The 17045-nt window shown below is 33.0% G+C and overlaps 3 protein-coding genes across 4 annotated transcripts in view; 2 read left to right on the top strand and 1 right to left on the bottom strand.

The window, feature by feature from the left end:
* The first annotated feature begins 953 nt into the window (after positions 1-953).
* On the top strand, positions 954-4859 carry LOC114168555 (transcription factor bHLH130-like). Of its 2 annotated transcripts, XM_028053430.1 has the most exons (9): positions 954-1109; positions 1285-1375; positions 1594-1726; positions 1838-2283; positions 3269-3576; positions 3783-3956; positions 4053-4112; positions 4345-4413; positions 4509-4859. In XM_028053430.1, the coding sequence occupies exons 3-9, from the start codon at positions 1611-1613 to the stop codon at positions 4560-4562; spliced, it is 1227 nt and encodes a 408-aa protein (XP_027909231.1). In that variant the 5' UTR covers positions 954-1109; positions 1285-1375; positions 1594-1610; the 3' UTR covers positions 4563-4859. The 2 variants fall into 2 exon arrangements, with proteins under 2 accessions (XP_027909231.1, XP_027909230.1); XM_028053429.1 differs by having other exon boundaries at positions 1594-2283.
* Positions 4860-12353: 7494 nt separating this feature from the next.
* Positions 12354-14547, top strand: LOC114169749 (ras-related protein RABA4c-like). The gene is made up of 2 exons (XM_028055032.1): positions 12354-12924; positions 13789-14547. The coding sequence occupies exons 1-2, from the start codon at positions 12698-12700 to the stop codon at positions 14246-14248; spliced, it is 687 nt and encodes a 228-aa protein (XP_027910833.1). The 5' UTR covers positions 12354-12697; the 3' UTR covers positions 14249-14547.
* Positions 14548-15848: 1301 nt separating this feature from the next.
* LOC114169748 (cytochrome P450 705A12-like) overlaps positions 15849-17045 on the bottom strand; it is a 3114-nt gene continuing 1917 nt past the window's right edge. Inside the window, exon 3 of the mRNA XM_028055031.1 lies at positions 15849-16685. Within this exon, the coding sequence (XP_027910832.1) occupies positions 16044-16685 (642 nt within the window). The 3' untranslated portion in view covers positions 15849-16043. The remainder of the gene's footprint in view (positions 16686-17045) is intronic.

The following is a 17045-nucleotide window of genomic DNA, read 5'->3' as shown; positions in this document are numbered from 1 at the left end:
TAAAGCAACTCAAGATTTCCTTAAATATGTTGAATCATGCTTATGCATCTAACCATAGAAAACTTCCAATAAAGTGTCTTTCTTTTATAACTTTGTATGTTTATTAAGCAAAAGATGATCATTATAATAAACAATAGAACCATTTAGGAGATGATGGAAGAACCTAATATAAGGGTAAAGGTGATTGCCCCTTCTTGCAACCAAAGAACACCAAATATATATACACATCCCAACCATTGAATTCCCTAATTTGCTTAAATAGTTAATTACAAAAATAGTTAAATAATTTGAATATCTAATCTTCATAAAAATCTATTTGAATAGTATTTTTAAATAGTTAAATCTCTCACATGTTATCTATTATAGCTGTGTCACACTGTGATTATCTCTATATCTTCTTTGATAGTTTTTGTTGTAATGAGTTTTAACAGATAATATTAGAACTGGACTTTAAACTTAACTCAACCTAAGAAAAAGTGAGGTTGGGTGGAACAGAATGACTAACAAAGTTTGTTAAGATAAACTTTAACTTGGCTGATACCATGTTAGTAGTGAGTTTTAAGCCTAACTCAATCCTACAAAACTAACTTGTGAAGTGAGTCACTTATATATTATAAGTTGATCTTATTTCTAATCGACGTGGTCTTCCAACAGATAATAATGAACATTTAACAAATAGCCGTTGTTTATAGTATTACTTGAAAATTAGTGTAATGAATGCACTTTCTGTATTGAGTAAGCATGCATAAAGAAAGTCAGATTCAGAAACACACATTCTTAAGTTTGGCCAATTCACGGGGTAACATATGTTTCGTCAAAGGGAAGATTATGAAGAAAAATAAAAGATGAGAAAAAGACAAAACATTATCATGGACCACTTTATGTCATCATGGTATCATCGTTATAACGAAGAAATATAAGGGGTATTAATCTCTCCACATAAAACTACATAAATATATCTCAAAGGTAACACATTACAACCTTAGCTTTCATCATCTCCTCAACTCTTCTCTTCTTCTTAATTCTGTGTCAGAATTTTGAGCTCTGATACAAACTTTGAAGCTCAAGAACCTTAGCCTCATTGCACTCTTAACAAGCCAAAATTTTTTGTATGCCCTTTTTTGTTAATTTATTTTTTCCTCTTGAACTGTGTTTTTTTTTTAAGATTTATGATCCAAAAGCTACTCCTGTTATGGTAGGAACAGAATTCAAGAAAGATTGTAACAGGAAACAATGTTTCTCATTCTGTATCAATGACACTTTTTTTTTTCTGACTCTTGTCAGATTCTGCTGCTTTAAACTTTGCTGTGGACAGAATTTTCACACCCCTTTGGAATTTTGGTCTTAAATTTTCTTGGCAATCTCGGTGACCAAGGTAATTAATTACACAACCATGAACAAATTTTCCATGACAGAAACATGGTTAAACAAAAGGAAACATAAAGATGACTTCTTTTCTTTTCTTTTTCTTTGGGGTGCTTTTTATTTTTCTAAAGAAGAAAACTTCAAACCAGGGAAGCTATTGCTTAGTGTCAAAGACATGATTATTGGTTCCGAAAACATAGAATGATAAATTTTTGGTGTTGTTTTCAGATAACTGTGAAGATAAGATGAGCATTGTGTATAGTCATGCTGTGAAGTATTCCCCAGAAGTGACAAGGATGAAGCCAGAAATGGATTCAAATATTGGTCAACACTGTCACCAACAAAATTCTGGGCTAATGAGGTACCGTTCTGCTCCAAGCTCATTGCTCACAAGTCTTGTAAACAACACCAGCAACAACAACAACATCAACATTAACAACAACATTGGTTGTGTCAATGATGAAACTTTCAGAAGTGACCATAATCATCATCATCAGCATCAGCATCATCAGCAGCAGCAGCAGAACTATCCTCCCTCTACAAGTTCTGAAATGGAGACCATGTTGGCCAAGTTGATTTCTTCCAATGATTCTGAGACTCTGCAAGAGTTTGGAGGGAAGCCGGTGAAGGAAGAAGCAGGTGACAGAGTTTCACAGCCACCACAACAACACAGTGGCTACTCTTTCGGTTCTTCACCTCAGATAATGTACCAAACTCAGCAATTTCAAGGCTTTTCTATGCCAAATGGTTCTTTGAGACCTGCAGGGAATGGTTTTGATGGCTCATTCAGTGCAGTGAATTCCATGGCTTCTCAGAATTCCACACAAACCAAAATGGTTTCTTCCACCAATTGCTCCAATCTCATTAGGCAGAAGAGTTCCCCTGCAGGGTTTTTCTCCAATTACTCAGTTGATAACAGTAAGAACTTTCACTGTCATGGAATTTCATTTCAGTTAAACTTTCATATAAAGATTCTTACAATTTCTTGAGATATGGTTTTCAAAATATTTACTGTGAAACTAAACAACCTTACCATACATGAGAATCTATAATTGGATTCATGTTATTAGAGTGTTCTATTAGTGTAAATTTTTCTTCATCTTATGAATCATAATGGGCTAAATTCAAAAGGATTTTCCAATAGAATTAATTGGTCATGTGAATAGAAGAGATTATTGGATCATATATGATATATCTGATATAAGATTCACATAAATTTTAAATTTAGTATTCTGGAAAGTTTGCTGGTTAATTAATTGGCTTCAAGTCAAGTCAGATCCCATTTTTTTCCTGCAGTGTTTCTAAATATAGTATAGCAAATTGGTGGGTTGCTTGTGCAGAATATAAAACCGAATATCCATTTTCCTGCATAGAGAGTTGACTTTTGTTTTAACTATTCTTATTGAGAAATTAAAATCTTTGAATAACAAGAAAACTAATCATATAGTACGTTTGGGGAAAAGAAGATGTGAAGGGAAGAAATATCATGAAAGAATCTGAGAAACAAAAGCACAATACTTAGCTGTAAAAGGTACTAAAAAATTTGGGTCACAAGGGGAATCCTGCAATTATATGTATTTTCTTTTTCCTTTTGGGTATCAATAGCAGATTCCAATATCATGAATTGAGAGATAGACTTTAATAAACATTTTCTCTCTCCAATGTTAAACTCAGTGTCATTATCTTTAAGTCTAATTCAATCTCATAAAACTAATTTAATTTATATGATGAGATTTGATCACATATACTGAAAACTCGTTATTTTATCTTTAGTCTCTCCGTCTGTCTGTTTTTGATATTCATCAAAGATATCTCCAATTTCAGTTTAGATTTGCTGACATCTGAAGTGATATGTAGTGTTGTAAAGAGTATAAGCGTTTTGTTTTGGATGCAAATGTTGCAGCAATGAGAGATGTGGCAAGTTTTAGGGGATGTGATGTATCAAATGGACAAGCTATTACATCCACTAGTGGATTGCATGGTACTTTGAACTTCTCTTCAAGGCCATCATCCTCTTGCTCCACCAGAATGCCACAGATTGCTGAAAATGGAAATGAGGGTGTGGAACCAAATTGTGTTGAAAGCAGAAACCTGAGGAACATGCCTAGTTTCACCCCTGATTTCTGGGATGGTTCTGCCATCAGTGCCTCCAGAACAGCCAGTAACAACTGTGAAATATCATTTTCCACTTCAAATGCAATGGATATTCAGGTGTATATTAGAGTCTGAGTAGTTAATGAATTAACCGTTTATAGCTGGTTGTCAGAAAAATGTGAATCTATAACTTGTATTATTGATTGCATGAATATAACAATATAGGAAGTAGATAAGTTTATTCATATAAAGGTTTATTTGCTAACAAATTAGCATTGGCCTTTTTTCCCATGTTGTTGATAAGTGAAAATTTGTGTTCTCAGGATGAAGATTTTGGATATCAGAAACTTGGTTTGACCCATCATTTGAGTCTTCCTAGCTCTTCTACCAGAATGGCTGCTACCATGGAGAAGTTATACCAAACTCAAGGAAATGTTCCATGCAAAATTCGTGCCAAGAGAGGTTTTGCCACTCACCCAAGAAGCATTGCTGAAAGGGTAAAAGTCTACTGATACACCAGATTACGAAAATCATATGCAAGGTTACCCAGTGCTGACCTTCTTCATGTGTTTATCTTGATGTGCATGTTTCAGGAAAGAAGAACAAGAATCAGTGCAAGAATCAAGAAATTGCAAGACCTTTTCCCAGACAAGGTAAACTAATTATATCTGTTATGAATCCAAGTATAAGTCAAAGTCCTATATTGATAAGAATGTTGAGTATGATATAAAGGTCAAGTTCCATAAATTTATTGTCTTAAGGTTTTGGGTTAAAAGTAATGTCAATTCCTGATGTAAGAGGTTAAGATCTCATAGATAAATATCACATTGTTGATTGAAGCTTTTTCTTGTGCACTTTGATGACTTGATGCTTCTCTCTTGGCAGCAAACAAGCACAGCTGATATGTTGGATTTGGCTGTTGAGTACATCAAAGATCTGCAGAAACAAGTTAAGGTACTGCAGAATTTTAATCTTCACATAAGAAAAACAATAAAGTAACACATTCCCTTCACATAAATCCTTATAATCTTCATTAACTCATGTTGCAGATTCTGGCTGACACTAGGGCAAAGTGCACTTGTACAAGTAACCAGAAGCAATAATATTGTAGACCTTGTGTCTGATCTATGTCATTGTAGATAAAAGAAAGAAGGAGATTCTTTTTTTGAGTTTATCATTTGGTGTACCAAAATTTAGGGTCAGTGTGTGATTATGTAGAATAGTGCTGATATCTTGTAGTATCAAAAAAGTTAGGCTCAGCTCTATGTGAATCTCTTCAGTTTTGTTTTCCATTTTCCCTCATTGTTTCTTTCTTTCTTTCTTTCCATTGTTTGATTTAAGGATCATGATGTAATAGCAAGTTTAGAAAGAGTCACAGTAACTGTTCTTTCTACTTATCAGAGGTTTCATGGTTCCACAAAGCAAATTTGAGTCCTTAGAAACTGTCACAGTTTTGATCATAAACATGTTAGAAATTCAAATGAATGAAAAATCACACATTAAACAGAAATGAATAAACATTAAGCTTTAAGTGATGATAGATCTTTTATACAGACAATTCATATATCAGAAAAATTACAACACAAGTGTTTGAGATGCATCGAATTCATATTTTTGTAAGATTTAATTTATGTTAGTATCTATCACTTTCATCATAAATTAAACAAGTGAATATAGAGAGTTTTTATCGAAGCCAAATGGTGAAAAAAAAAACAAACTTATTTCAAATTTGATGTACTAAAAACTTTGTTTTGTTAATACTTTGCATATTGCGACACTCTTTACATACATATAAGTATTACTCTACAGTGTATTCTGTAGATTCCTGTCTTTTATCTCCTACTACTGCTTTTCCACTTTGCCTACTTTCTATTGTTTTCCTGCCACTACATTGTCTTATTGTTTATCTGTTTAAAATTTTCTTTAATGGATAACATACAACCATTCTTAGGCACTGACTACAAATCAGCCCTAACTGCGGTTGAAAAAATCACAAACTCTCCTCCTGTAGGTTATAAAAAACCTACTTCAGAAGTAGACCCTGTACACACAGTTATTATAGGACAAAATAATACTATAATAGCTCTTCTAGAAGAAGTTTCTAGAAAATTGAATCATCTAATTGATTCTACTAAAGGGACGAACTTGTCCAAAGACATAGACGGCCTTATAAAGCAAGTATCTAAACTATCTTTAGGAACATACACTAATACAAAAACAACTTCTAAAAATTCACAGAAATTTATCAAAGTCACAACTAAAAAAGATTCAAAAGCTGCAAGTATCAACGTAGCACCTCCCACAAACAATGATGATAGTTTATAATGATGACACAACCCAATACGTCTACACAAACACAAACTGATAATATTAATATGAATAGTACAACAGAACTTAGTAGCACACAAAGGTTCCCCGGAACCCCCAGAAGATTAAGAGAACATCAGACTAGAAGTCAAAATCTAATACAACATCCAGGAATCTTAGATAGATTCTTAAATAGACAAAGAACTACTAACATTAGAAGATTAGAAGATTTAGTAGATATACAACAAAATACAGATATAGGATCTAACTCAAGGATAGATTCTCTAAATCCTAGACAATTATACAACATAGGGTGGCTAAGTTCTGAACGAACAAGCCTTTATCGATATAGAAGAATAGAAGATTTTCATCTCCCTGACAACATCTATGAGATAATCCCTCTAATATCTCCACAAACAGGAAGACAATTACAAAATCAACAAGGAAGATATGTTCATATGGGGTTAATTACCATTGGAGTCAGATCCTTAGCCAGACATATGATTGGAGCTAGAGCTTTGATAGTTCTACACGATTCAAGATTTCAGAATAATGATTCACAAAGTGTAATAGGGATTTTAGAAGTAGATCTAAATCAACCCTTTTCCCTTATTTATCTTGCTCCAAATTTCACATTAACTTTACAAGATTTTATAAATCATATAAACCTAGAAGTACAAACGATAGGTTTTGGACCCAATTGGATGGGTGAAAATTTACATTTAGACATAACCTTCATAGGAAGAATAAGTAACCATATTTCTTCTATGTATAGAATAAACACTAGACCATTAGAAGAAGCCATTAGCTCTTATGGTACACAATTCTTACCAGCTCAAGCCTTCACAAGAAGAAATGAAGGACATTTATGGCAAACACATTTACCCAGAGAAGAAAATAACCCAATTACAGCCCCTTCATCTGCCATTTTACATAACAGGTCTAAAGGACTTAGTCTAAGTTTTGTAGATTACACAAATATACCACGACTTGACTTAGAACAAGATAGGTTAGCTGAAAATAGGCATAGCACTTCAGCCATTCCTGATAACGAACACATTTCCATGATGAATATCATACAATACGAAGAAGATGAAAATGATGAAATGACTGATGAAGAATGGAATCATCATCAAGCAATTATAGCCATGTATAGACAAGGATCTTTAGATCTCTTTACAAACACAAATATTGAGGATATTTATGATGAAACAGACAATATCATAAATATCTTCCTTGATAGCCTGTACTTAGACAAAGAAGACAACTCTTCAGTAATATCAGAACCTTTATCTACAATAGGTTTCGTCAATACAAGTGTAGGATCAGTAAACCCCAACAGTTATCAGTTAGAACATGTTGGTACACAAAGCTATTCTACTGGATTCATACCCAGAGAATCCCCAACAAATGTTACTTTTACAGATAATCAATATACAACACAGGGAAAGAGGCTCCCAATAGAACCAAATTTCCCATTACCAAATCTTTTATTAAACATAGGAGGAATTGACCCTCAATTATTACCAACATACATTGAACAATGGACTGCTACTGTAATCTGTGATTATGGTATCCATTACGAAAAAGAAGTTCAGTCCTCACAAGACATGATTGCCAAAGGAGAAACCTACTTAGGCGATATAGCCAGAGCATGTTGGGAATCTTTTAAAAAAAATTACCCAACAGAATTAAATACATTAGTGATCGAACCAGGTCCTAACATTTATAATTTTTGCTCCCTAATACAAAGACTACTCACTTCTCAATCTGCAAATGACGGGAATACACTCAGACAACAAATTTATTTAGGACATCTAGAAAGGTTATCTATAACATATTTTGGAAAAATTAAAGAATTTTTACAAGATTATCTCATGTATGCCTCCATAGCCGGATGTTTTCATGATATAAGTGTTGGAGAAAAAATGTTTCTTAAACTTCCAGGAAAATTAGGCCAGAAAATCAGAGAATCTTGGAAAAATGATGAGGTAACTCCCATGTTAAATAACCTCTCAATAAGAATACAACATATTATGAAAGTAATGGAAGACACTTGTACACATATTGCAATACAAAAACAATTAAAAAATTTTGATTCTGGAATTTGTAAACAAATATACACTCCACAACAATACAATCAAACTAAAAAATATATGTCCAGAAGAAAACCTAGACATAGCCAATCTTATAGTCATAAGTCTCAATCGACTGTACAAAGACCAACTAATTCTAAAAAAACTTATACTATAAGATCCTCAAATTCTAAGAAACCAACTCTAAATCCTGACAGGCACGTTAGAAAATTTAGAGAAAATAAAAATTACAAACAAACACTAAAATGTTTTGCTTGTAGCCAAACTGGACATTTCTCAAGAGATTGTCCAAACATAGCAAATCTTTATACAAAAGAAGCGGAGCTCATCAAATCTTGCCACATGAATCTTCTTCCAATCGATGAAGATGTATCTACTGACTCTGAAATATTATCAGTAGTTAGTATAACAGAATTCAATGATGAAATTAATTTGGAAAAACAACTCAAAAATTATGACTTAATAAATGATTTTACAAATAATGAATTTATTCAAATCTACCCTAAAGAATATGATTTCGAATTAAATAACAAATATAATGAATTGGGCGAAATATTAGATGATTCTGGATACTATCTAATGAATATAACTGAAACAAATATATGTCCTCATACATTACAATACTTTTCAGGACCAACATCTATTCCCTGCCAGTATTGTGATAGATATTTTCATAAATCACAAAGGGCTCATTGTCCTTTATGCTACAAAAATTTTTGTATAAAATGTATTACAACACATCTAAAAATACAAGAAATACCAAATTTTTTGGAACAAAAAGAAAACATAAAAGATAAAAACATAATTGATACTAGGACTTCAATCTTAGAAACCAGAATAAATAACCTTGAAGAAAAAATTCTTCGTTTAGAACAAATAATCCAAGATTCTGGAACAAGTATCATCTCAAAAAACATACAAAATAACATGATGGGAACCACAGAATGTATCCCATTAGTTTGCAATGAAAAACAACTAATATCTGTTAAAGTGTTAGTAAAATTAAATTTCCCAAAACAAAACAAAAACCCTGCTAAAGAAGAAATTATACAGGCCCTCTTAGACACAGGATGTTCTGAGACAGTCGTCTGCAAAACAAAAGTACCTTCATATATGATTACTAAAAGTAAACATATACAAAAAACAAGAACTATGTCTGGAGTAGTAATGATAAACAACGAAGAAATAAACAATATTTCTCTTCAATTTAGTACAAATTGTGACCTATTTGGACAAAAAATACATCTTAAAACCATGCGTGTAGAAAATTTAGTCCCTTCAAAACAAAGCATGATTATTGGTTTAGATTTTATTTTAGGCCATAATAGAACTATCACTATAAACAAGGATTATGTCATTATCAGTGATAAAACACAAATGTCACCCATAATTAGTGGAGACAACTATACAAAACCATCCTCTGATGAATGTTCATGTACAAACACTAAATCCTCAGAAAAATGTGATTGTATGAAAGAAGATTTAGAATTCATAGATTACTGTCCAGATGACGCTATGGACTCTTTTTCATCCATAAAAATATCTAAAACAATCACTTTTGATTATATCCAACAGATTCTGGATAGGTTAAATAAAACTAGCATAATAGGAGAAGATCCCACCAAATTTTGGGATCGTGATCCTGTTACTTGTAAACTAAACATAATCAACCCTGATTTAATTATAAAAACTAAAGATATACAGTTCAATAATTGGGAACAGGAAGAATGTCGAATGCTTATCGACCACCTTCTAAAACTAAAAGTTATAGCTCTAAGTGAAAGTCCTCACAGGAGTCCTGCTTTCATAGTAAATAAATCTTCTGAACAAAAAAGAGGTAAATCTAGAATGGTTTACAATTATAAACGTTTAAACGATAATACAGTTGAAGATGGATATACAATTCCATCTAAAGAAATTCTTATAAATCGTATTCAAAATGCAAAATGGTTTTCAAAATTTGATCTCAAAAGTGGATTCCATCAAGTAAAAATGGAACCAGAATCTATAAAATGGACAGCCTTCTCCTGTTCTGAAGGATTATACGAATGGCATGTGATGCCTTTTGGTCTTAAAAATGCTCCTGCAATTTTTCAAAGAAAAATGGATAACATTTTCAATGACTTAAAAACTTTTACATGTGTCTATATAGACGATATACTAGTTTTTTCCAAAACAAAAGAAGATCATTATCTCCACCTGAAACAAGTATTATACAAACTTGAAAAATATGGCTTAATTATATCAAAAGGAAAAATGGAAATTTGTAAAAATTTCATAGAATTCCTTGGAACAGAAATAGGTAATGGAACCATAAAACTCCAACCTCACATTTCTAAGAAAATTCAAGACTTTCCTGATAAAATGGAAGAGGGATTAAGTATCAAAGTGTGAACCCTTACTAACAGCTATAGCTTTTGGTCAAGTGGCTAGCGCTGCGTGCTCATCCTTATGCTCATCCTTTGGTATCAGAGCAAGGCCGCGTGCTCGATTCCTGCCGAGGACGGAAATGGGGCGAACTCGCTTTGGGAAAAAACGTATTAGTATTCACCATCGTCTTATATGTCCTCATACTCACCACCAAAATGGTGTAGTCGAACGCAAACATCGTCACATTGTGGACATGGGTCTTACTCTTCTATCTCAAGCTTCTCTTCCTCTGTCTTTTTGGGACCATGCTTTCCACACTGCCGTTTATATCATCAATCGTCTTCCCTCATCTGCTGCTCCTTATCATGTCCCATATTTCACTCTTTTTCACAAAGAAATTGACTATCATTTCCTCAAAATCTTTGGTTGCGCTTGTTTTCCACACACACGTCCTTACCATAACAACAAATTACAGTTTAGGTCCACAGCCTGTACATTTTTAGGCTATTCCCCTTGTCACAAAGGGTATAAATGTCTCGATACTAATGGCAAAATTTTTATATCTAAGGATGTTATTTTTGATGAACATACTTTTCCCTTTGCCACTCAAGTCCAGCCTCCTTTATTAGCCCCTTCATCCTCTCGGGTTCTTCCTCTTGGCATCATTCCTTCTGTGATTGTGTTAGAGTATATAGAATTATATTCTGCAATTCTGTTTTGACTCAGATTCTGTATTTGTTATACGGTTATAACCACTGTGACAGCTCAGCTCTAGAGAATATATTACTTTCTGTTAGATGTTCCCTATATATAAAGGCCAACATTCTGGTCTATCAATATGAAGAAGATCTTTCATAAATTCTCTGCTGGTTTTCTTTTCTCTGTTTTTCTTTCTATGTTACATTAGATTTAATTGTAATATGGTATCCAGAGCGTGAAGCCTAATTTATGGGCACCGGTCCTGAGCTCACGACTCCTCTTTCTCCAATGGCATCTTCGTCGCCGACTCCGATCATCTTCTCGTATGTCATATCTGAGAAGCTATCCGACACTAACTTTTTAGTCTGGAAACAACAAGTCGAGCCTGTGATTAAAGATGCGATAATCATTTAAAGGCTTAAAAACATTTTATATTTTCTATTTATCTTTCTGTTTATTCTCTCTCTACTTCTCTCTCCTTTCAGTTGGATGAAAGTTTATGAGAGAATATCTAACCGGCTCTGCCAGATTTATATTCTCATAAATCTTACATCTTTTATGTTTTTGCTTTATCTTTCTGTTTATTCTCTCTCTACTTCCCACTTTTTAATTTATATATCGATACAAATTGTTTTTTTTTTTAATTTAGAGAATATGAATGAATAAGGAGAATAAATCTATATATTTTTTTTAAAAAAAGTTGAAGATAAAATTCATATTCATCTATATAAAAATATAAGAATCTTAATCACTTTTAAACAAAAATATAAAAACTAGGAAATCAAAAATTTGTCACCATACAAATATATAGATTACCGTAAAAGTAAATAAAATATTGATATTTTAATAATTACTTTTAGAATAATCTCTACGATTATTTTTAATTAGCTAATAATATAAATATTTTGTATGCGAAAAGTACGTTTAACTCTATAGGATAGTCACGCATTCCTCATTTTATGTGAATAGATAATTGGTTTACTCATACACGATTCTTTAATAATTATTTTAATAATCATTCCTACAATAATTACTAATTATTTATTCTGTAAATTAGGAAAATAAAGTTTAAATTGGGATAAATGACCATTTTAGCCATAAACAAGCAACAATTTATAATGTGAAACAAGAAAAATCCAATTAAAATATAAATTAATTTTTAAACTTAATTTAACATCAAATTAACCATTAAAACATATAACTTCATACCATTAAACATCATAATTTAATAACAAAACAGTAACAACATGATATAATTATTGCAATGTATACATTATACATATTCAGTAACTAAATAAATTAAATTGTCATCATATTACATTTTTTTAAACTAAAATTATTATGATGCATTGGAATTGTGTTTGATGATGAACACTTCCAAGTTCCAAGTTTGCAAGAAAAAATATTTCCTTTTCAGTTGTTACAAAAGTGTCAATATCCCAATCTTCCTTTCTTGTCGTGTGTCCCAAGTTGCTGTCCAAATTCCAAACTGTAAACTCTGTTTTCCTCTTCTTTCAGCAAAAGAACTCTTTTCAGAGGCAACACAAAACCAAAATTGATGAATGAAACTGATTGACATGCCATTTTTCGCTTACCCAATTGCCTCTCCAACCACAACCAACCACCCTTTTTTTCCCTTTCCTATTGAACAACCTTCCTTCGTTTGCACGTACAAAGAAAAAAAAAAGGTCTCGTTTTTATGCAGAAAAAAATCTGGGGTTTGCATTGTTGAGTTCAGTTTTCAAAAGGGTCGTTTTTGAAGCATAATGGCTCAGTGGCAGGGTGATGCTGATGAGGGTATCGACTACATGTTCAAGATTGTGATGGTTGGTGACTCTGGGGTTGGAAAGTCTCAGCTTTTGAATCGGTTCGTGAAGAACGAGTTCCATTTGAAATCGAAACCCACAATTGGGGTGGAGTTTCTGACAAGGACACTCGTCATGGACCACAAGCTTGTCAAGGCACAGATTTGGGACACTGCTGGTCAAGAAAGGTCCAGCATTTTTCCTACTGTGCATTCATTTTCAAAGCTGGTTCCTTTTTTTAGTATTATTATGTGGGTTTGTGTCAGAGTTTCTCACTCTGCTTGTGCTGAGCTGAAATTGTTAATTCTCTTAGGAAAATGATTAAGAATGCATATAAGATCTGAGGGTAGAGATTGAGATCTCATAAGATCTTTTGAGTTCATAAAACCAGCGTAATTTTTTCAATTTAATATAACCAAACCAGAAGATGCATGTGGGTGAATTGTGGTCCTTCAACTAGATATGATAATCATGAAATGTTTACCATTTGATGAGTTCTTGGTTGGCTCAATTGTTACATTTTGCTGCATCAGAATAGGGAATTGTGTGATGAGTTTTAGCCAAGGTTTTTAAAAACTGTCCATGACAGTGAGTTCAGCAGCAGCATCAAGATTTTGGGGCTTTTTGTGATTGCAATTGTGGTTGCATAGGCTGAATCTGTCTACAATTTCCCTTAATGTCTAGAATCACTAAAAAAATTGCAATTTCAACTACCAACACAGAATCACCAAGTTCATTGGTACTGAACTTGGTTCCCTTCAGTAAAGTTTAGGTCCAATCCAAGCCTTAATTAGTCAAATTTTCAAAATTCCAACTGCAATTTAAGACCTTGTTTTTAACAGAAGTTACAAAATTCTCCTGTGTATTACATGGCAAATTCAACTTACCATGAACTGCATAACCATGTGCCTGTTTAGTCTATTTCTACCAATTGACATGATTCTGTGTTTTATTGTTTATATAGATGTGGTTGATTTGGTTCCTGAAAAGCATCCTTATGAAATATGTGTCTGTTTCAGTTTCATGTGACAATGTTGGCATATTCATCACAGGTACCAGGCAATTACAACAGCCTATTACAGAGGTGCAACAGGTGCATTACTAGCATACGACATAACCAAGCAGCAAACCTTTGATCATGTTGAGAAGTGGTTGGATGAGCTGCGGATTCACGCCGGTCGGAACATACTTGTCATGCTTGTCGGCAACAAATCTGACCTGAGTTCTGTACGAGCAGTGCCGGTTGAGGTGGCAAGAGAGTTTGCACAGCAAGAGGGTCTGTTCTTTCTGGAGACATCTGCACTTGACTCCAGCAATGTTGAATCAGCTTTCATTGGTCTCCTCTCTCAAGTATATAGAACAGTGAGTAGGAAGCAGATCATTGTGGAGGGACATGAAACAAATTGGGACAAAGTAAACCTTGGACTTGAAGGAACAAACATTAAGGTGCCATTTCAAGAACCTGAATGCCACAATGCTAAAAAGAGATCCAATTGTTGCAGTATTCTTTAGAATTTTTGTGTTCACCTAGAGCCACCTTTATCTTGGGTAAGGACTATATGTAGACTTTGCCATCTATTCTTCCTTACTTTACCTTTCAGGATATCTGTTAGGCATAGTTCTGCAAACTCAAGAATGATATGATGAATTTTAGTAGTCTGTTCAAATTGTATCTAGAAGTGAAGCTTTTTGCCTGGACTAATGCTCAATGCTGCTTCCCAAGAATGCAAATAGGACTTTTTTTTTTTTTTTCTCTTGGTGCTTTTAAAACAATTCATTCTGATATTGAATGAAGTTTGATCATTGCTGAAGTTGTTGTTATCCCCTTTTTCCAGGCACTAGATTTTTATGTTGTTTTAATTGCATACCAACTTGATCTCAGCATATTCTAGTTGATGTGATCATTAGTTTTCATTTAGAATTTATATGTTATAATTGGAACAACCTCATTGCTAATTTCTTTAGTCCAGCAACCAGATTGTGAATGAGGGTTGCAGAAGATAAAGTTTGTAATGAGTTTGTAGGAGACTTTCAATAATGTTGAATCTGACAAATGTTTATGTTCCTCTGCATTGGAATTATTGTTCATATAGGTTTGTGATGGATGTATCTCAATTTTTTTACTTCCTGCTACTGTTAGGATTCCAGACATACATTACAATGTTTATGCAAATTGATAGAGTTGAATTAAGTTTAAAATTCACTGTTACAATGTCTTTGCAAATCCATAGAGTTGAATTTTTTTTAATATCAATGTATCGAGTTAGGTGTGGTATTGTGAGTATTTGTTACGTATTGGAATAGAATGATAAGTGAATAATTTAGTTGCCATTTCAGATACAAAGTTGTGGAGTATGGATTATGCTCTCTTTTTCCAAACCACCTTTATTTTTTTTGTTTAAAGAAAAAAACCATTATCAAACTTTAATGAATGGATAAATACTACTCAAATTTTCCCAAATATCAAATATAATATAGTTAGTTCCATCCAATTTCTGCCAATTGGATATATGTATGAGTAAGTATTATTTATTTTATTTTAAAGTTAAATATATTTTTTCTGCCTATTCTTAAATTTGATTTCTTTTTTCAAAAATTGCACGTGGGGTTGTCTTTCATTAGTTTTGCATGTGCGAAATAAATTAATCATGATTTGTTAAGAGATCTCACAGTGGTTACTGGTCAAATCACTTTTTCTTGCACCTCATAAATTCAAGCTGCAACTCCATAATTTTTAAGATGATAAATTTTGCCTTTTTAAAAAGTAGCTTTCCAAATTGAAAAGTTTTCAGAATAATTTTTTGGAAATTTCTGAAACATAATTTTCAAAATAGGATTTTTAGAATTGGATTTTCAAAACAAACTTTTTAGAACATATGAAATGTATTCTAAAATGAGTTTCTCATAATAGAATTTAAGTTTAATTAGTAACTTTTGTTTCTCAAATTAGAACTTCAATTCATTTTCATCCTTAAAAGTACAGTACACAGCTTATTTTTATGATTTATTATTACATTTGCTTTCGTTCAGTTTCTATGAAATTTGGATCTTTTCTTATAATTTTATGTATTATTATGTTTGTCTTTTTAAAATATATCGATAGATATTCTAATTAATAGAACATTTGAACTCGTTTTTATTTAATAAAGAAGATACAACACTAATGAGATCTGAATCTAATTACATAAGATATTGACACTACTCTTAATATTCTATTTTCTCATTTCTAATCAATATAGAACTTAATCTTATTCTTGAATTCCTAACGCATAAAACAATCTCTACGAAGTTTCTTCCTTATATAGAGTTATGCATCATATGGAGTAAAATGTACCACAGGAACACACATAAGGGGGTGAGCCATGCTCAAAGACAAGCCAGATGAACCAGATTGCATATTAACCTTTTTTCCATTTCCATCTTCACCAATCTTCCAATCAAAGCACTGCACCATTGCAGCCACTGCAGTGTTTATGAAGATGAAAGCAAGTTCTGTTCCAGGACACCCTCTCCTTCCACCTCCAAATGGAACAAAATTGAACTTCATTCTCTTACCATCACTGCAATCCTCATCCTCCTCTTCCGACAAGAACCTTTCAGGGACAAACTCGTTCGGATTGTCCCAGGAATCAGGGTCCCTCATTATGGCATACAAATTGATTGCCACTGCTGTCTTTGCTGCCACGTCAAACCCATTTATCTTGCACTGTTGCCGACACTCCCTTGTTGTCACTGGTGCCGGTGGATGAAGTCTCAGTGTTTCCTTCACTACTGCTTGCAAATATGGCATTTTTGCAACATCTGATTCATCAACTAGCCTTCCATTGCCACTCACCACCAACTCTATCTCCTTTCTCACCTTTTCAAAGGCTTCAGGGTGGTTCAGTAGCTCAGCCATCGTCCATTGCGTCGCTTCTGCCGATGTGTTTGTGCCTGCAATGAAGAGGTCCTTGTACCACAAGAGAAAGTTCATTTCAGTTTTACTCGATACATTCTAGTTTCTAAACTTAGAAATTGAACAAATATAGATATAGTACTTTTAGTTCAACCACTTTTAGTTCAACCACCGTGAATCTTCTTTTTACGTATTAAACTATATTTCAGACCGACATTTGAGCACGATGAAACTATGTTTCAGACTGATATTTCTTAACCTTCTTTTTACGTATTAAATTATGTTTCAGAATGACATTTAAGCACGATGAAACTATGTTTCAGACTGACATTTGTTAACCTTCTTTTTACATATTAAATTATGTTTCAGACTGACATTTGAACACGATGAAACTATATTTCAAACTGACACTTG

Source organism: Vigna unguiculata, chromosome 11, assembly GCF_004118075.2.
Source record: "Vigna unguiculata cultivar IT97K-499-35 chromosome 11, ASM411807v1, whole genome shotgun sequence".
In the NCBI taxonomy this organism is placed as follows: Eukaryota; Viridiplantae; Streptophyta; class Magnoliopsida; order Fabales; family Fabaceae; genus Vigna; species Vigna unguiculata.
Note: the sequence above shows the minus strand (reverse complement) of the source record. Positions and strands in the feature narration are given on the sequence as shown.

Coding starts and splice junctions, on each gene's coding strand:
- LOC114169749 (XM_028055032.1), top strand. CDS start 12,698: ATGGCTCAGTGGCAGGGTGATGCTGATGAGGGTATCGACTACATGTTC. Junction 12,925..13,788: donor GACACTGCTGGTCAAGAAAG/GTCCAGCATTTT, acceptor TATTCATCACAG/GTACCAGGCAATTACAACAG.
- LOC114168555 (XM_028053429.1), top strand. CDS start 1,611: ATGAGCATTGTGTATAGTCATGCTGTGAAGTATTCCCCAGAAGTGACA. Junction 3,577..3,782: donor CAAATGCAATGGATATTCAG/GTGTATATTAGA, acceptor TTGTGTTCTCAG/GATGAAGATTTTGGATATCA. Junction 3,957..4,052: donor CAAGAAGCATTGCTGAAAGG/GTAAAAGTCTAC, acceptor TGCATGTTTCAG/GAAAGAAGAACAAGAATCAG.